At 41.1% G+C, this 20,404-nt stretch overlaps 1 protein-coding gene across 9 annotated transcripts in view; it reads left to right on the plus strand.

The window, feature by feature from the left end:
• The window catches only part of LOC141573949 (trafficking protein particle complex subunit 9-like), a 126,643-nt gene that overhangs the window by 79,903 nt on the left and 26,336 nt on the right, over nucleotides 1–20,404 (plus strand). For 6 of the 9 annotated variants that reach the window (XR_012500457.1, XR_012500452.1, XR_012500453.1 and 3 more), the window contains 6 exons: nucleotides 9,678–9,863; nucleotides 12,328–12,552; nucleotides 15,584–15,751; nucleotides 17,758–17,941; nucleotides 18,704–18,903; nucleotides 19,206–19,329. Coding sequence is in view for 3 of the 9 variants with exons in the window: in XM_074346854.1 (XP_074202955.1) it covers nucleotides 19,213–19,329 (117 nt within the window). In the remaining 6 variants the exon portion in view is untranslated. Of the gene's footprint in view, nucleotides 1–9,677; nucleotides 9,864–12,327; nucleotides 12,553–15,583; nucleotides 15,752–17,757; nucleotides 17,942–18,416; nucleotides 18,904–19,205; nucleotides 19,330–20,404 lie in introns of those variants that run through there. The other 3 variants (XR_012500455.1, XR_012500456.1, XM_074346853.1) reach the window with 3 other exon arrangements.

Here is a 20,404-nt window from a genome sequence, read left to right on the forward strand (position 1 = left end):
AGATCCCAGGTCTCAGTCTCCCCTCCTGTAAACTGAAGAGGCTGGACTGGTTTCTTTCCTCCTCTAAGATGAGTTTCCATAAGCCTATGTCTTTTGTTTATATTCAGGAGTATTAGCAATATCAGATTAAATACTGAGTTACCCTCGCTTCCCCCGAAGCAAAGTGCAGTATGTGCTACAGAAGCTTTTAGTTATCTGATTCTCGTTTCTGATCCTACAGGCAATTTTTGTGTTGCATGCTTCCTGGCAACCTGGAAGGTCTTTTTAGCCATAGGTGGCGCTGTTGCACTTTCTTACCTTCTTAATTTTCCTATTTGTTAAAGAAAGCTTAAACAACGTTATTTTATTTTGATTACTTTGCTTGATGCTTCAGAATAGCACAATGTCCATTATGTCTGTCTACCTGGAAAAATTATTCTGCTTATATCTTAGATTTATTCTGTCATCTCGCTGTGAACATCTCAGACTTGCTGTGCAAACAATGGCATAATCGGACTTTTCTTCCAGTGCTAGAAACCAGTGAGCCGGGAATTTATAAAACAGCTAGAAGCGGCCTCTGGAGCACCTTAAAGCTGAAAAGTGTACTGGATTCCCTGAGTATTGACCCCGCCGCTGTGTGTTAATTAGTGGTAGGAGATTTGGTACTTATAGGAAGGGGTGTAGTTTTTTGACTTGGGTTTGCGTGCACGCGCTGCCACTGAGCCACGTGAGCCTAAGTCAGTTCGTTCTGAGATTTCCCTCGTCTGTGAGATGGGGATGCTCATATCTGCTTTGTAGAATTGTGAGAATTAGAAATTATGTAAAGTGTTTACCACAGTGGGTATGTCAAGAGGGCTCATAAACTTTAGCTACTGTTTTGTGAGAAGCCATCATTTGATAGTCTTTGGCAATTACTAAGAAACAGGAAAATAAGGAAAGCTGGTTTTATGCTGAAAGATATTTGAGGAGGTTCCATAGTTCCTATACCCATAATTTAGCATCAGCAAAGTCAGAACTGTTACACAGTCGCCCTGAACCAACGTTAAGCCACAGAATTTTTTGTTACTTCAAATATGTTGGGGCTTAATGGGATCCAATACTTATACACATGTTGTCTCCAGCAGCCAACTGAGAGATGACAGAAAAGAGTAAGCAGTTGATATATGTCTTCATTTTTACTGATGAAGCCACGTTCTCCATGAACTTCAGGGCTGTGGGAAAATGCGTGTCATTATACTGTGTCCCAGAAGTAGAGACTCAACCTGTCCCAGGTAACTCTGGGCCACAGCGAGCATTCCCTTAAGAGGACCTGCACCATCATGCACAAGGCTGTCCTGCCATGGAGCTGAGCATCCCGGGTGCTTCCCAAGTGTGGCCAGCACTGGAAGGAAAGGAACGGTTTCACATACACTGCTTGTCTCTCCGGACTAACACCTCACTCTGTTAGTGTGATAAAGGCTTGCTGTGGGCCATGGGTCTGTGGTGTGGAGAAGCACTCTCCGTGGCCAAGAGGAGTGGGGAGGAGGCATCCCCTCCCTCAGTTTAAACAGGTGGTGGTATGGAACAGAAAGGTGCTCCCCAAGAGTTTATAAAAGGAGAAATAAGGATTTTCTTTGGGACTTAGTCTAGCCAGGAAACACAGAAGATGATTAGAAAGGAGACTTGTAAATCAATTTAATATTAAGTTGACATTTGTTGAGCACCAATAATGTGCTACATTCTTTTCTGAGAGTTTTACAGAAATGAATCCTTCAATCTTCTCAACAATCGAGTAAGGAATGTTTGATTTTTATCCCAGTTTTACAGTGTGGAAACTGAGGCACACAGAGGGTAATTTGGCCAAGGTCACAGAGCTAGTAAGTGGCAGAGCTGGTATTTAAACCCTGGCTGTCTGGTTTTGAGGCTCCCAGGGGTGGGCTTTGGGTTTTTAGAGGTATCTGCATCCCTGGATCTCTGTACCTCTGTGCATCAGTTTGCCCAATAAGGACAGGGAAAGGAGAGTTACACAGGTGCTCACAGTCGTGTCTCAGCCACTGTCCACGAAGAGTGCACCGTGATTAGCGTTAATTGTTTTCCAGGCAGTAGATCTGTTGGTATAAGAGAAATTTATTCCATTGAGTTAATCTAGAAACCCTTCCTGCTCTGCTTTTGTCCATGTTTGCCATGTTACTGCCTGCCCGTGATTAGGCCGTGGAGGAGAAACTGTACTCATGTTTGAACTCTGATATTTCAGTCTGGTTCATAGTTTCACATATTCTGTTACATTAATAAGTTAAGTTTCTGGTTTTCTTGCATCAGTGTCTCGTGAGTTTGGTTAATGTGAAACTAGTCCATGGGAGCCCCGGTGTGCTGACGGTATAATTTCTGAGCACGTTGTGGCACTTCTACACGTGCAGTCCTGACTGGAGGATGTCTGCCTTCTTCACTGATTTCTCCCAAGAGCAAGGCCCTCTCCCACCCCCGGATGTGAGGCTGGGAGCTCTCTGAGTAGGCCAGTCAGCGGCCAAGTCCGCCAATCAGAAAATGATGAAGTACCCGGAAGTGGGTTTAATAGAAGAAAAGGGCTTCCAGGTAGTCCGATGGGCTGTTCGAGTCCATTTGGTGAACAGCTGTTCACTGTCTGTGGTTGAGCTGATTCTTTGCTGTTGAAAAGTCTGGATTAGATGAAGGGATCTTAAAAAGCAGAAAGGAGTGATTTCAGGTGGTACATCCACACCGGTGAGAAGTGATGGATGACCGCCTGTGTGAGGCATAGACAGAGTCTTACAAACTTCATAAAACAGCTTTAAAAGCTCTGCCATCTGAGTGCACTTCATAAGGGGTCCAGATCATCACTGGTCACGCTGAGAGGGCAAATAACTGATGATGGCATAAAGGACACGGAGGCATCAAAAAGGTCTCAGTCATGTTCCCTGTTTAAAGAATGTGACACAGTGTAATATATTTGAGCTGGATTTTCACTGAACAATTTTTCGTGTTTTCTGGGACTCCCGGCTCCCGAAGTTTCCACGCAGCTGCATGTCCCCTCACTGCAGCTCTGTCAGCACTTGTCCTGGGCTGACGTGGTGTCACGGGGAGCAGGACGGTCAGCGCCCCCGGCTCCTCCGAGCTCCGTCTCCTCATCCGTAGTGCTGGGCTTCTCATCCGTGTCTACTTAGAAAGGTTGCTGAGAACCACACGTGATGGTTGTCAGGGGTGATTTGTGGTTGTCCCTGTGTTTGACATATAGTCAGTATTTGATAGAAACACATGTTTTTTATTATAGTTCTGGCTTCTACATTGCAGTGGTTTTTAGTCTGCATTTTTTTTATAACTTTTTTCTTTTTTTTAAATAAGCACTTTTTTTTGGAGGGGGGGATTACTGGGGATTGAAGCCAGCACATTGTGCATAGTAAGCAAGTGCTCTACAACTGAGTAATACCCACCCTCCTAGTCTTCACTTAAAAATAAATATTGCAATACACAAAATAGCTCTTAAACACCATCATGGGACCTATTTTCTGTATAGACAATTGAATACATATGCTATTTCAATAAGAATAAATGTTGGGACATATCTTTCTGAATCTGTTTACTTGTTTAAAAACGATAATAGCTAGTGATAAACACGAGTCTTGGATCCAGTACTTCTTAGGGTCTGCTTTGACATCATAGGAAATTACATTCTACAGAGAAGGCAAATTGGGTCTTGTTGATATTTGGATGATTTAGCAGATGATCAAGTCTTTCAAAACTTGACAGTTTTGTATTTTAACTAACTGCAAAGTTATCTTCTAGAAGTTGGAATTCCTAAGCTTGTGAAGTGCTCAGTAATTCAGTGTGTATGTGTTTGTGTCTGTGTGAACGTGTTTGTGTGTGATTTCAGGAAGGTAGAAATAAGTTCCATGTAGCCCTCTGATACCTTCCTCCTCCAGTTCAAGATGTAGGCATATATTTACACAAGTAAATTGATATTCTTTAGTCATTTGACATATTGGTGGGAATATGAGGTTCTCACACTTGTTTCAGAAGGGTTGGGGAGCATCAGGTTTGAAAACAGGAGGGGAAAGAGGCCGGGAGGCACTTCACACTCTGTGCAGGATTTGAGGAACAGTAGCTTTTCTTTTTTCTTCTAAAGCAAACTGGCGCTGATTTGTAACATACTATTACTCAGAATTGCTTTTCTGATCAGATACAAGTGCCTCAGAGTTTTCAAGGCAACATGAATGATGAAATCAGTTTTAGGAGTTATCTTTAAAGTAGTGTCAATTTTCAAGTAAAAGGCTATAGCCTGTTCTTTCTTCGAAGGGTAAAAGACGTTCTCATTGATCCAAGTGCATGATCAATGTGCTTAGTTTCTTTGGGTTTTTTTTCTTTTTTTTAAGTGCTTGTTTCATTGTGGTTTGAATGAATGTTTAAAATTTCTGAATTTTGTTCTTTAGAACATGCTGATTTATCAGAACTGTTAAAAACCTGATTGATCTTTCGTCTTTGTTTGGAGGGGCACCCTTTTGATTACTGTTGTCTGTTAAAGAGGGAAATGCTTCCTCTAGCCTGCAGATCATTAAGTGAATGGTTTGCAGTGTGCCTTTAAAATTCTTTGAATGCATTGAGCATGTTTGTCCAGTGAATTTTGAATTGACTCATTGTAATTACTTTGCTTTTGTTCTGTGGCTTTTGCTCCTCTCCACAAGAATTTGAATTCTCTGTTGCATTTTGTATACGTGTTCTTAACAGGGGAATAAATTTTGCATTTTTTACAGAGCTGGGTTTTCCTATCCCCTCTGAATGCCATCCATAATTGATACAACAAAAACCTGTTATTGCAGTGCTTAATTATTTCATAAACTAATTTTTGGCTTAATCAGAAGCAATGAGAAACAGTGATAATAAAAAATATGAAAACCTTCCTTCCTTTGAAGAATAGAAATGAGGTGGTCAGGCTCACGCATGTTTTGTGCTTGACACACTTACTTTCATGTCATTGTGTATCATGATTCGGAGATGGAGTTGCTTCAGGTTTTATAGATTTTTGTTTGAACATTTGTGTTGAATTCTTTCTCCAGGCTGATGTTTCCTGTTGGGTTTGTGGAAAGCGTAGAAGGGAAACAAATTCTTTGTTTTATTTTCAGGAGGCCTGAGTTGCTGATGAGAAAAGAGTTGAGGGTGGGCTGAGGAACAGAGTGACACTCCCTCTCCTCCTGGCTGAAACTGATGAATAATGAAATCAATTAAGTGTATCAGTATTTGACCAATAGAATTCAGCAAGCCCAAACTGGCAAGTTATGCCCAATGGAAAGTACTGAATTCACCTGCAGAATTAGGTGCTTTGCCAATTAGAAGCAGCTTAGAGCAATCAGAAAAATTAGTTCATATGATGAGATATAAAAGAATGTAATATCTTCTATTTCTGAAACTTTTCTTTGTTAAGTTGTGTAGAGCTAAAATTAAGTTTCAAGCGCCAGGAGTTAAGAGTCTGGGTGGTTCTGTGGGATCGTTATTCAGGGATGTGTCTAGATCCTGCTAGAGTGTCTGAAGCTGGCAGGAAAAGACCCAGAGCTAGGATTTGTTATCCTAGGGTGTCCTCCATACTGGTTCCATAATGGTTACATGTGGGAGCCCAAGATTAGGTTAACAAATTGTAACAGACCCCAGCCGCCTGTCAATGTTCAGAAGATAAATGTGTGCTTAGTAACTGCTTTGCAAGCAGGAGCCTGTGCATCCTCACTCCTGTCTCAATGCCTTAAAAAGCAGAGACAATGCTTTGCTTGCATAGTTGATGCTTTAGATAGAACTCTGCTCATTTCAAAGCAAGGACACAGGCCCTCAGATATAAAAGCTGGGCTTGTGTGCTTTTAGATAGTCTATTATCCCCAAAACAAGGACCTGGCTGGTCTCGTGGTCTGCTTTGTAATTCACATATCTAAAGAATGTATCTTATTCCCCTCACCCCATGACTTCCCTAAAGACACACTAAGCCTTTGTACTCATTGTGGATTCTAAAATCTCTGTCTCCTCCCGTCTTTCCTCAAGTTCCTACTTACTATCACACAAAAGTTAATGACTTTTTCCTTTCGTTATACACAGTAAATATAAGAGCATTTGAGAGGCTCGTGGAGTTGGCTCCCTACTCCTTCTCTTTTTCTGGACTTTTCCCACAGAGTCTTGAATAATCATTCCGTGTTGGTACGACTTCTGCCAGTCATAACCCACAGTTCCAGGTGAGAATGATGCAGGCTTTATCTCTCCTACCCAAGGGAGAGAGAGAAGAGAATTGAGATCTGCTCCCCTGTGGTCCCTTCCTTCCCCAGGGCCACTCCAGTTCACCTGCAGCCTTCTGGCCTCTGCTGTCAGGGCCTCTGTCCCAGGACTGACTGCAGCAATTTTTTCCCTTGCCAACATTTCCTGTGTCTTTCAGAAGTTGGTCTTTCTCTGCAATTCAACCCTGGCAGATGTGATGGGGGTCAGCGTGCTGGTGGGCAGTCACCTGGGGACTCCCAGGAGACATGCTGATTCTCCTGAGTCTCTCATTCGGGGTTACAGAACTGTCGAGCACCGAAGGAAGCCCATTCACGTGAGGTCAGCGCAGCATTGCATCACTTTCATTTTATTTTTGAAATTTCAGTGGAGAAATTATTTGTAGCAAACTGTTCCAGTTTTTTGGCTGACTGCTTTCCTCACCACCATTTCCTTGTCGGATGTGGTGCTTGTTTTAAGAACCAGGTTTCTTCTCTGGTTATTTCTAGCAGGTGGGCTTGCCGAATCCTTGATCTGCATTTGAAGCAGAATGCTTCATCTTGATGTCAAACTGATTTTCTTCATTCTGAATATTTCGTATACACTCAGCAACTGTTTCAAGTGAACTGCTCTTGTCCAATTTCGGTTAACTCACATTTGCTGATCTCCTGCTTACAGGATGAGGGCAGTTTCCTCTTCCTGTAATAAAAGTTAGCAATTTGCATCTACTATGGGAAGGTACTGGCCCGAGGTGCTTTTGTTCTTAACAGTTTTAATACAATTCACCCATTAATATTTACACCGGTTTTTAATCTATGCCAAGAATTGTGCATCCCAGTCAATCTTAGAATATTTTCATCCTCCTAACAGGAAACCCTGTATGCATAAGCACTCATTCCCATCTTCCCCATCCTCCCCCAGCCCCAGGGAGCCACTCTTCTCTCTCTGTGGATTTGCCTGTGCTGGACATTTCATGTAAATCGAGTCAATTCATGTAAATGGAACCGTCTATTTTGACTGACTACTTTCACACTGAGTAACGTTTTCAATGTTTGTCCATGTTGTTGCCAGGGTCAGTACTCCATGCTTTGCTATTGCTGAATAATATTCCACTGTATGGCTGGGCCCCTCTGTTTACCCATTCATCAGGTGATAGGCATTTTGGTTGTTTCTTCTTTTTGGCTGTGATGAATAATGGCACCGTGAACATTCCTGTAGGAGTTTTTATGTGGACATTTGTTTTCAGTTCTCTTACGTGTGTGCCCAGACAGCAGAATTGCTGGGTCATTCAGAAACCAACTGTTCAACTCTCTGAGGTCCTGCCAGGCTGTTTTCCAAAGTAGCCACGCAGCGTTACTTCTCACCAGCAAGGTCTGCTATCTCTGATTCCTGTGTGTCCTCATTAGTTCTTGTTATTCTTTTTTTAAATATAACCTAATGTAGTGAGTGTGAAGCGGTTTCTCCTAGTAGTTTTGACATGATTTCCCTTACAGCTAATGATTTTGAACATCGTTTCATTGTGCTTATTGGCCATTTGTATATTTTCCTTGAAAAATACCATTTCGGATCCTTTATTCATTTTTTAATTTAGTTGTCTTTTTTGTTGAATTATAGGAGCTCTTTTTTATTTGGAGATACAATTTCCTAATCAGATAAATTATTTGAAAATATTTTCTCCTCAGTGTTGTTTTTTTCACTTTCTGGATGGTGTCCTTTGAAGCAAAGTTGTAAATTTGATGAACTCAAAATTATCTCTGTTTTCTTTTTTCCTTGTGCTTTTGGGGCAATATTTAAAATCTGAGGTATTTTATTTAAAATTTACATATAAAATATCTTAATTTTTAGGACCGTCCTAGGAGACGGGTGCTGTTGTTGTCCCCAGTCTATGGATAGGAGGCTGAGATGCAGAAAATTTCACTGACTTATGAGTGTCAAAGCTACCCAGTGCTGTGGGAGTTCAGAGCCTCATGATTGTCCCCAAGCATCTGTGCTCTTCACCACCATGCTCCACTACTGCCTGGAATCGTTAATGAAAAAGTCTTTCCTTTTTTGGTTTCTTGTTTGTTTGTTTTCTCATTGGGAAACTCATCTCCTCATTTTCCTTTCGGATATCAGTGTAGGTTTATTTTAGGTCTCATGTAGGCAGAAACATTGTTATCAGTTAACTTCTTTATTACTCACTCTCCGGTGATGAATGTTGCTATTTGACCTAATCAAGTCATGCTTAAGTCTTTCCTGCTCATGACACTGAAAAGAGTCATGACTTACAGAATGCTCAGAGAAGAAAATAATTGATTGATTTTATTTTGCTACCCAATCAAACCAATCAAATAAAAACCCCAGTGTTGACACAGACGGTAAGCCCTCCAGAATAGGGTCACTGTCTTCCTTGTGTTTCGTTTGTTTGGTCACAGTGTCTGGATAGTGACTTGCTGTTCAGCAGTTTTGTGAGGATACCGTGTTCGTGAATCATTGTAAGGACAGAATTTTGACAACAGACTGTATTGGTCATTTCACGAGGGAAAAGATAATATAGAAATACTGCTTAGATCTATTTTAAAATTAAATTTGGAATGTTGAGAAGAGTTCAAGGAACCATACAAAGATCTTTTTCACTTATTTTAGATCTATCTTAGGCATATTATGATTACATAGCAGAGTAACTTATCAACTAGATTTGACAAGAGGAGTGTATTATTGATTATTTGTTTTAGTTGAAATATTCTATCTGAGATAAAGTAATCAATGCCCATAAATGAACAAATATGTTTGTATTTCTATGTAACATGGGAGCAGACTTCGTATGTTTCTATATAATATATATGACTGTGTGTTTTAATCTGTCTGTCAGTGTATTTATAGTTTTCCAGCAATGCTCTAACTTTAGAATTTTTCTAAGAAAATCACCCCCGATTCTAGCGCAGTTTGTACTGTGTATCCTGTCTTATGCATGGGATTCCACTGTCTCCTCAGTGAGGAATTACCTCCCCTACTGAGGTAGTAGCAGAGTTAAAGGAACTGTGATTTCTAGGCCTTTGCTCTCCATGTGTTTGCATTTGGCTGTCAATCGTGATTTTCCCTTTCTTGAGTTTTCATTGTTCAATTAGAATTTTTGAAAATAAGTGTTAATTTGTTGTATTTGTCTCCCTAGAAACTTGATATATTTGTGCTTTTCAGTTTTCAATCTCTTAAAAATGTAAATGCACTCTTGTTTTTAAGTAGTCCTTTTTCACTAGATATTTGTTTACCTCTTTATAGTTAAAATACTTTTTTTCCAATGAATGAATCGGTGTGCATGTTTTAAAAGATACCTTACTTTTTATTTTCCTTATTATAACAATTATATTCATTCTAGAGAATTTAGAAAATAAGGATAAACACAGTAATAACTTAAAAATGGCCTCTAATCTCACCTAGAGATACAGTGGTAAAGTTTCAATTTGAGAATTACAGGTCCTCTCATGTTGTTCTTCTTTTTCAAGATCGTTTTGGTTACTTAGACCCTCGAATTCCCATATGAATTATAACAGCAGCTAATCAGTTTTTGCAGAGGAGCCCGCTGGGATTGTGATCGAGACCACGTAGAATATACGGATCACTCTGGGGAGCACTGCCATTCCAAGAGCACTGTCTTCTGATCCAGGAATGTACGTGGCGTGTCTGTCCAGGTATTTAGGTCTTCTTTAATTTTTTTTCAGCAATGCTTTGAGTTTACAGAATATTATTTTACTTTTTTTCTTTGCCTTTATACTGAGGACAAGTGTGCAAGGTACCGGGATCAGAAGTGTATTTTAGCCCCGCCCCTTGCTGCCAAAATGGTCTCTGCGCTCTTGCTTTGCCTTGTGTACAATCTTGCACAAAATGGGACCTCAGTAACTCTCTCTTGAATGAATGATTATATGATTGTAGGATGATGCTTGAGAGTCCTTGTGATGATTTAGTCCTCCAGCCTTTCCCCAATTCTTAACTATGCCCTTTCTCTTCCTAAACTCCAGCCTGGGTTTCAGCCTGCCTGTGGCATTGATTTTCCCTATCTGTAGACTCTTCCTTTCACTGGTTCACGATAATGTTACATGTGGCCTGTGGAAACTTGCTAGATGTCAAGAAAGAACAAATCCATTGCATGCTAGTATTTTTAGTGTGTGGTATTCTTTTATCAATTGAAATTAAATCAGGCTGACCCCCTGAGCTCTTTTCACCTTCCTATACATGATACTGCTCTGGTTGCTGCATGTGCCCTTCCCCCAGACTTGGTTTTGGAGTTGAGTAAGTCTCCATCACTGGAGACCTCTCTTTAAAAGATGAAGAGGACATTTGATCCTTCTCCCTGGTTGGGGACTTGGATGAGATGGGGTAACAGATAAAGAATTTAGCCCCAGCTCATTCTGACCACTGCTCTTTCCGTTCCTTTCTCCAGGGGAAAAGATTACAATTCAAAAATATAAAGATTGTGAGCTAATGAGATAGACGAGACAACCGATCATTTATTAAATGTCCTTTCATGCCGAAACAAATGTATTATACACAAAATAGGCACACAAAGCATGGTAGAACCGTGATTACAAACGTGGGTCCGAGTTCGAGTCCTGCTCTGGAATGACCAGTCCTGTGAGATGGAGAACTGGTAGGTCGGCTTAGACTCTCCAGGACTGGTTTTCTGTCCTGCAGAGATGGAGCTCGCTAGGCTTCCCTCCCCCATAGAGGTGCTGTGGGTTGTAATTGTCACGCATGCACAACTGCTGGTTCCTCGTAAGTGCAGGATAGCATAGATTTTGCGGTAATGGCTTTATGACTGCCCCGTGTTGACTCTCAGTGCTCCAAAGGGATGCCTTGTGGTTTGGAGATGGGATTCTCATTTCTGTAAATACCCAAGTATTGTGGTATTGGGCCCTGCTGATTTGAATCTATTCTTTAGAAAGTACATATTGTAGATATATTTTTCAAGCATGTGTGCTTTTTTTCTTTTATTATTTATAGTTCTACCCTCTCATCTCTTGGTGTGACTTTTCATGGAATCCAGGAAACAGTCCTAAGCTACCTGCCTCTTCACTCTTCTCCGTGGTGGTTTTCTTCCCTGACTAGAAGAGGGTTTTGCACAGGAAATTTTCTTTGTTCCCCTTTTCTTGGAGTCTCTCTTTCGGTCTGCCCATCTCTCACCTGTCCATCTGTCCATTTATCTACACACTCATTCTTCTGACTTGTTCCAAAAAGCATTTCAGGCAGCTTACAGAAGAACAGATACCAAATAAACAGGTTAGAAAATGGGGCCAAGTTCAAACTGTGAGGCTTGGAGGCGAGCCTGTGTGAGGGTTGCTGCCGTGAGACACACGCCTCTGCCCTGTGACTTATAAGATCGACAGCAAGAGTGTACCTGATGCTCCCAGCAGACACAGGGAAACAGGGTTTGTGGGAGATGCTCACTGGCTGTGAAATAAATAAGTGGCTCAGGAGAAGCCCAACCTTTCCAGCTACTAAGGCTTAGGAGAATATTTTGAGTGTCTTCCAAAATCAGGGTATTGCATTGTTTCTTTTGTCAGTGTTCTACATATAGTTGGTTACATTCTATACCTGGAAATTTCTCCAGAACTCCTTACCAAGTGAGTGTCATTGCTCGGGAATGAGGTGGTTCTGCTCATTAACGGGAGTTGGCCAGAAACCGAAAATGACAGCTTCAAAGGAGCCTGGGATTTGTCAGTTATGTTTTGTCAATGCTGTAGAATTCAGAAAATGCTTTCACAGTTCCTCTCCATCTGAGGCGGCAGCGTGCTCTCTTAGCAGCATCAGGAGCTCAGAGCCACGGGATGTTGGGGGCTGACTGCACTGCCGTCAAGACAGCCAAGCTAGTCACTGCAGGAGTGGTCATTTCACATAGTGCATTTCATGTTCTATAGTAGAAAGTTTCAACAGGGAGTTAATTAACTGAGTTAATTAACATTTAATAAATATGAAGCTTTGATGAAAAGACGGTTATAGGCAGAATATAAGTTGTGAACACTTTGAAAACGGTTTCATTACTGAAATTTCAGTAGGGAAGATACACAGTTTATCTTATTTATGCCTCTCTTTTAAAGTAACAAAGAAACAAGACAGAAAAGGCAGAGGATGATTTCTGTTTTTCCTCTCGGCTTGCAGGTGCCCTCACATCCAGTGGCATCCATCCATACAAAAACACTGACACTGGCCATGCTCAGAACTGCCTCAGCCCTGAAGACACAAGTGACAAATAGGAGGGGGCCGCGCCCTGTTACAGCAGGTGCTCTCACTTTGTGGATCCTTATGTAACTGAGCGGTGTTAATCAGGATCGCCCGTTCTACATTGTGTGGCGCTGCTGCAGTGTCTCCTAATTATTTGTTTCTGTAAGTACTCGTGTATTATTCTCCAATGTGTGGTACTACACATCTAAAAATGCTTTTTTCAGATAAAAAATAATGTATATTTAATACAATAAGTCTGAACAAAGGGACATAAAAGGCTATCCAGGTCCCACTACTCAGAAATAATAATTAACACTTTAACATCTACTTTCTGTTCTTTTCATCAGTGTGTATCAGCTCTGTCATAAAAAACAGTGAGCACACTGTGCCTGTTTACTGTGTGGAGACCTCCATTTACCATTCGGCTTATTACATGTTTTTCTACAATATTCTATCTCCCCTGGCATGATTTTTAATGACCAGTATAGCATTATGTCTTGTGGAGGCATCGTCCATTTTACTTCGGGCTTAAATAAACTTTTAAATTCCAAGTGTACTTAACTGAAATACTGAAAAGAGACCTGTGGTGGTACCGAAAGGCCCCTACCTCCCTTCCCCTTATTTCCTGAGTGTAAAAGCTGTTGCCAATGTGGTGTATATATTTCATGACTTTTATGCCTATGACATATATATATACCCATACATACATACATACATATGAGAAATCTATGTATATATGTGTATATATTCTTTTTTGAAAAATAAGGCCATACTATATGTTTTCTGCAGCTCGCTTTATTCACTCAGGGGTATATCATAGACGTCCTCCCACTCCAGACTCACCCGGTCCTTTCAGATAGAGTGGAGGTGTCTCCTGATGTGCAGGTGTGGTCTCTTGTGCAAGGACACCTTTGGTGGGAGAGTGCTGTGGACAAGGCCCTGGGCCATGCGGAAACGCCGGCCCCTCAGTGCCCACAGCTCACCGTGATTTACCGCATCATTGTCTTGATGGTGGACACTTAACTTTTCTCCATTTTCCACTGTCAGAAAGGATGTTTGACTGGCATCTTTCTTTAACAGACATTCCTGTGATCTTCTATGAGCATGCCTTTAGTTAAGTCTTCTGGAAATTTAGCCCCTGGATGTGACATTTACTCTCATCACAGGCTACTTTCAAGTGACTAGAAATTCCTTCTCCAGTGTGGAATGAGAAATGTAGAATTACTTATGTAACCAATTCTCTATCGCTGGATATGATTTCACTTCAGCTTTTCTTCCCACCAGTGTAAACAGTACATCTATTTGAACTGATTTTTATTCTAAACAAAATGATTCCTAGAATTGGGGTTGAATCAGTGTGTACACACGTTTTTCAGTGTTTACATATCCATTGACATGTCATCCTCCAAAAAGGTCGCTCACAGTTTTTTCTCCCACAGATTGACACTAGTTACAATATCTTTTAAAAATATTTACCAATAAGATGAGCAAAAGTGCTTTTTCATTGTTTTAGTTTGCATTTGATGACCAGTGAGGTATTGAGCATTTTTCACTGATTAGCCATCTGACTTTTGAAAAGTGAATGATCCATTTTGTCCTTTGCACAAATTTAAGTGTGGAAGCTTCTTTTTGCTTTGTGACAGCTCTTTGTATGTTATGAACATTAATCCCTTGTCTTCATCAACATCTATCACAGAGTTTTTCCTTGTCATTTCTTTCGTTTCATTTTGTTCAGTAGGTTTATTTTTGTTGTGGCTCAAAATATTCTTAAGATAGTAAATGTATTCTTTTGTGTTTTATCTTTGTTATTATTCTTAAAAATACTTTCTTATAATGGTATAAATCTCTTATGTAGGTTTATTTAATGTCTAAGATGGAGATGATAATAGTACTTGTTATAGTGAGGAGAAGTTGAATTAATGTGAGCAAAGAGTTGTATTTGGTGTTATTAGTATTTTAATATTTACATCACTATCTGTAATTTTTTTTGTGGTCATTATGACAGGAATAGAATTTGTTCTTTCCAGGTGATTCTCTGATTGTCCCAGGACAATTATTGAATTCATACTTTGCTCTTTGATTTGAAATCCCACATGTATAAAATACTTATGTACACTAGAGTCTCTTTTTGAGCTCATGCTTTATTTCTGTCAATCTTACTTCCTTACTCCAGCGCTATATCTTACATATTGTAAAAATTAATTATTATCTGACAGTGAGATTTTTTTTTGTTGTTCTTTTCTTCCATCCCAAACTTTCTTGGCTATTATTATGACTTTATTATTCCTGAAGAATTCTAAAATACATTGTTCAAGTTAAAAAAAAATCAGATAAGTGTATTCATGGGATTTTTATTAAGTTTTGAATTATTTTTAGGAGAACTTCCATATTTACAAAACTGTTTTCCTCCATGCAATATGTTGATGTCTCTAAATTCACACCTCTTATTTACCCCTCAGTACAGTCCTGTAGTTTTCTCCATGTACAACATGGGCATTAATTGTGAGTTTATTCCAGATTATTGTTGATGTTTTTGTTAATTTTGTAAGTGAGAATTTTTTGCTATTATATTTTTTAACTGTTTAAACTGACACCTAGGAAGGCAGATTCGGTTTGTAAATACTCACTTTGTAACAAATCATTTAAAATTGTAAGTATTAAGTAATTGTTCGAGGATTCTTTCTTTTGTGTTTTTAAAAATTTGTTTCCAATATTATCAAAATGGTCAAAGCTAAGAAGTATAGGTGTGGAGACAGATGGAGAGAGGTAGTGTGGCTCATGTACAAACTCTGAGCACTTTCATGGCTGCATTTAGGCTGGAGAAGCCCCAGAAGAGCCCACGTTAGACCAGGGGTGGCTTTGATGCACTTGAAAGCCAGCTTTCCTACCTTTATGGTGAAGCCTGGTGGGCGTGGCAGGTAGATGATCAAGGTCTGATCAAGGTCATTGGCTGCACAGAGCGCTGTGTCTGTGAGAACTGGAGTCCATCACCATGGGAAATGCTTGGCGCCAGGAACACTGCAGGGGAGCTGGGGAGTCTGTGTGTTAAGGATTTTCCAGTCCTGGGAATGGGAAGATGAGACTCTGCATTCAGATCTGAGTTTGAATTCATCCTCTCTTGTTTACTGGTCCTCTGACTTTTGTCAAGTTATCCACCCTCTTTGAACTCCTATTTTCTTGTCTCTCAAAATAGGAGAATTACGGCCTGCTGCTAGAGTGTTTGATCAGGATAAATGATTTGTTTCTATAAGATGCCACGTACAGTCACAAGCTCAGTGAGAAATGGGCTGTCACCTCTTCATCTGCAACTCAGTGCTCAACAGGACATCGGGGCAAAGCCAGTCCGTAATTTGTGAAGCAAGTAGGAACAAAATTAATGTCTTGCCTTTCCCTTGCAGTATTATTACTCCTTTGCTTCATTTACTTCTTTCCTCCTTTCCTTTCCCCTCCTCCACCAAAAGATCCTGAGACTCTCTCAGAACACTAGATTCAAATTACTTTAAAGGGTGTCTCATCCTCATGAAATGACAGTAACTTAAAAAAAATCTGTACAGATCCCAGACGTCATTGTATTTGATTTACACACACACACGCACACACACACGCACACCCACCCACACACACAATCAGCCTACCTCCCACTTGCTGAGGGAGAAGGACCAATTTTTCTGAGTTTTCATTCACTGAGCGTGAGAGCAAATTCTCTTACGCAGATTTTCACCTTGCTTAGTGCATGGTGTTTTTAATTGGATTTCTGCTTTGTGGCCATAGAACTATTCTCCTTATAGAAGAGAGGATGTGGAGACATAGACATTCTGCTGAGATATTGGTGTCAACATATTTGAGTTGGAAAGGACTTAGGACAGCATAGAGTCGTAACTTTTTATGGGTGAGAATTCATGATAGTGTAACTTGGACAAGAACCTAGGTCTTCTGTCTTCGTGTCCACGTGGATGAAGAGGCAACAGGGCGGGAGATGGCAGGGATCCTTCTTGCTTGAGTTCCAGGTTCTTGCTAGTTTTCATTGCTCAGCTGCCTTTAGTTTAGGTCCGTGTGGCCTCTCATGGGAAGGTCACTCTGTCCTGATAGACTGAGTTTCTAATCAGCAAAAAGCCCTGGACCCACTCATATTTCCCAGAGTTTTCTGCTGTCCTGCTGACAGTTTATATAAATGATACCTAAGAAACTACTGGATATAAAATCCTTATTGTTATCATTTGCCCTCAAGTTCCATAGGAATGGGGTGCTGTCTCAGGCTGTCTAAGGCTAGATCTGAACAAAGATAGGGTGATAGGCTGTGCTGCTGGACCCTCCCCAGTCATAAGGGATTTCCACCTTAGTTTTTAGAATCAGACAGATGAGTTCAAATCTTGCCTTTACCAGTTATTAGCTTTCTGAACTTGGGGAAGAAACTGTACTTGTTTGTGTCCAATTTTCTTTATCTGTAAATAAGTTCAGTATTTATTTTAGGGTTTTTGTTTTAGAATTGAATGAGCTAATTCCCTCATTTATACCTAAAATACTGATTGCGTGGTTCTATGCTGGTGCCTTGGTAGAAGATTACTAAGGGACTCAGCAGTGAGAATGTAGGTGGGGGACCCCTGGATCATAGAGCTTATATTCCAGGATATGCTTGTAAAAGACTGGATGTGCAGTGGATTTTTAGTAAATGTCCATTCCTTTCCTTATCCATATTGATTGTGTATATATCTTTGTACTATATATGAACAATTTTTATTGCAATTTAAATCTCTTTGTAGTATTTAAATTATGTAGCTATAACAAAATAGGTGAAATAATATGATTTGTCTTTTATTTTTTTTTCAATATGCAAAACAAAATAAAATAGAAAAGAAAAAAAGGTTTTGAAGGAGTAGAAATAATTTTATTTCTGTGGAATCAATTCCCTATGTTAGGTTTTTTAGCTGTGTTGTTAAACAGCATATAAAATTGATAGGTTGTGACTTCAGTGTTGATAGCTAGGTGAGTGTAGTTTCTTTTTGTGGTAGTCTTTGATGAATTATTTGCACTAGATCATAAATGATGTGCATGTTACATATTGGAAATGAGGAAAGAGTGGAGACATACCACCTCCAATGCAGTCATCTTGTTACCAAGTCGAAACTCATACTGCTTGCTGTATGACAGGCCAATAAATTGGGAGATTGAGGTGTTGGAGCAAGGAATAGTGACTTTATTTGAAAAGCTGGCAGACCCAGAAGATGGCAGAACGACATGCTGGAGAACCGTCTCCCCCAAGTCAGAAATCAGTCCGCTTTTATAATAAAAAGGGGCGGGGATGTGGTTGGCTGTTGCAAACTTCTTGCGGTACGAATTGTTTCTCCTTGGAATTCTTTGTTCTTGCAGCTGTCCACGTGGGTCAAATCATGTTGCCCCTCTAAAACCTCCAAAAAAACACAAAGTTGATTCTCTATTTTGCAACTTGCCATCTCTACATAATTGCAGAAGAGTTAACATCGTGAAAGATCAGAGCCCGGAGAATAGGCTCTCCTGGATATTTCAGGCTAAAGGCAACTTTCTTTCACAAAAGGTACAGAGCTACCAAGTCTGAGCCTAGAAAACAGCAAAGGTTTAAAGCCAAAGAACAGATCTAACATGCAGTCAAATTTATTCTTTTCTATTTACAATTTCTTTTTCCACCTCATAAATAATTTTAGTAAGAAACATGAGCAATTTTTTTACTTTTGCTTCTTAGTAACGGATAAGTGGGCCAAATACATTTATGAGAGAAGGGATGCTGTGCGGGCATTGGGGTCACAGCAAACTCTTGTTGGGGGTGGTCGACTCTGCAACATGTCTGATGCCCCGTGGGTGTTGGTGAGGGACCCCATAACCAGGGGCTCTCTTCAGGAACCAGCATATGGGCATTGACCTCTGGAGACCTCTTTTTCAGCTGCCGGAAATTTTTTCAGATACTGTGACTGAAAAACCACTTCAGCTGGTGATAATTAGGGAATAAAGGAAGAGGAAAAGGGCTTGGCTTGGATTAGATTAGAAGAGAAGGACAGAATATCAGGGAACCTGGGGCCTTGGCAGTGGGTCCTTGGGAGAGAGGGGAGCAGAGGTGGGGAGGGGCACGGCTCTGGAACCAGCTCCTGCACCTGTCCCAGGGCCCAAGTCACACAGCTTTTAATTGGCCCAGGACGCTCTCCTGTTTGGATGTCACCCTGGGCAGAACCTTGAGAATCGAAGGTAAGGGATGGGCAGCACTCACCTAGGGGATCACTGAGGACTTCATTCAAGTCCACGGTGCCTTTTCTGGTCATGTGTCTTCACTTGCCCTTTATCTTAGGATCTGAGGAGCAGGAGCAAGGAACGCAGGGAGAGATCCAGGAAGACATCTGACTCTGTTAAGAGACGACAGTCACAGCCACACGGGGAGCGAGGACACTTGCAGCAAACTAAAACGACTTCACAACTATTGCATCAGAGCTGCCGGTGTGAGAGAGCCTAAGCCTGTCTCAGAGTGCAGGGGACAAGCGGAAAGGAATGGTAAATTTCCACTGACAGTTGAAAATTTGTTAAATAGCCTGCTACTGTTGCTTGTATCACTTGAATGAATGCAGGCATATTTCTATGGGCATTTATATGTTCACTCAAACCCACCAGCCCCTCTTGCCCCCATCGGGGATGCACTTTATCAAGCCCAGTGCCCCTCCTGCTTGGGTGGGCCACGCTGTGGGTCCTCGCCTGAGGCCGGGCTGCTGCAGGGCACTGAGTCCCCGAGGCACGGTCTGCGAGACACCACAGGAACACCTCTGCTCTTGACTGAGGTCCTCCGTTTCCCCCTGCAGTGTAAGAATGCTGGTGACTGATTTAGAAGCATGCTTCAAAGCTGTCCGTGTCCTTGCCATCCAGAAGCGGAGCCTGGGAGCTTCCGAATTTCTCCAGAATGAGGTTTACATTCATCTTCGACAGGTGAGCTTATGTCCTTTTACAAGTGGAGGAATTACTGCAGTTTTCCAGGAACTTACTCACCACTAGTCCACCTGATTTTTCTGTGCTAGGATTCAATATGGCCTGCTGAAAATTCTGGAGTCAGATCTTGAAACACTGATGAAGAGGATTATTTTATTTCTTTATATGATAGTATTTTACTTTCAAAATTCAGAGTTTTCAGTTCTTTCAAAAATTTTTTGGGGGGTTGGTGAAACAACTTTGCTCTTACCATCTTGGTGACCTGTTGCTATATGCCTGTCACCTGTCTTCTGTCACTTGTGAGGCGGTTCCACTTGTGACCCTGTCCGGGTTGTTCATGGTATAAAACATAAAGTCTGTAAAAGTACAGTCCCTTTTACTCCGAAGACATTCCACAAATACTACTTAAATCTGGGTGTGGTTTTAAGAAGACAGAATCATTAGAACATGTACTTGCAGGTTGCTAGTGCAAAATCCCCAAATCAATAGTCTAGCTCAACATCTAAAATCTTTCTAATCTACCTTGGATTTGTAATGATAGTTGAAGCAGTTTGCTAAGAACTCCAGACCAGGGTTAGAATACAGGCTGGTGCAGCTCAGCAGGTCCTCAAAGCTGATGCTTTGCCAGAGGGCAGGTCCTAGGGGAGAGGGCGTGTCCTCCCCTCCCTGAGCTGACAATTTGATGGCAAAGAAATTCATCAGGTGAAGAACTTGGGGTTTCTTCTTAGAACAGTGGGTTTGAAAACAGTCCTAAAAGAGTGGGAGTGACACAATCCCATTTGTCTCAAGTAGGGGAGAGTGGTTTGGGGCCACTTGGGAGACTCGTGAGTCCAGGTGGGCAGTGTTGGTGGCTTCCTCTTGAGCGGTGGGATGGTCAGCGGATAAAAGCGAACAGATTGAAGGCATGTTTAGATGGTAAAAAGGAAAGGATGAATGATGTCTGTGAAGGTAGGATGGAGTAAGGAACAGGTTTCTGGGTGGATTAATGAGGTAAATGATGGTCCTGCTGTGCTCTGAGGAGGGAAAGCTGTAGAGGGAGTTCTGGGGGATAACTGATGAGTTCAGCTGTGGGTAA

Source organism: Camelus bactrianus, chromosome 18 (assembly GCF_048773025.1).
Source record: "Camelus bactrianus isolate YW-2024 breed Bactrian camel chromosome 18, ASM4877302v1, whole genome shotgun sequence".
In the NCBI taxonomy this organism is placed as follows: Eukaryota; Metazoa; Chordata; class Mammalia; order Artiodactyla; family Camelidae; genus Camelus; species Camelus bactrianus.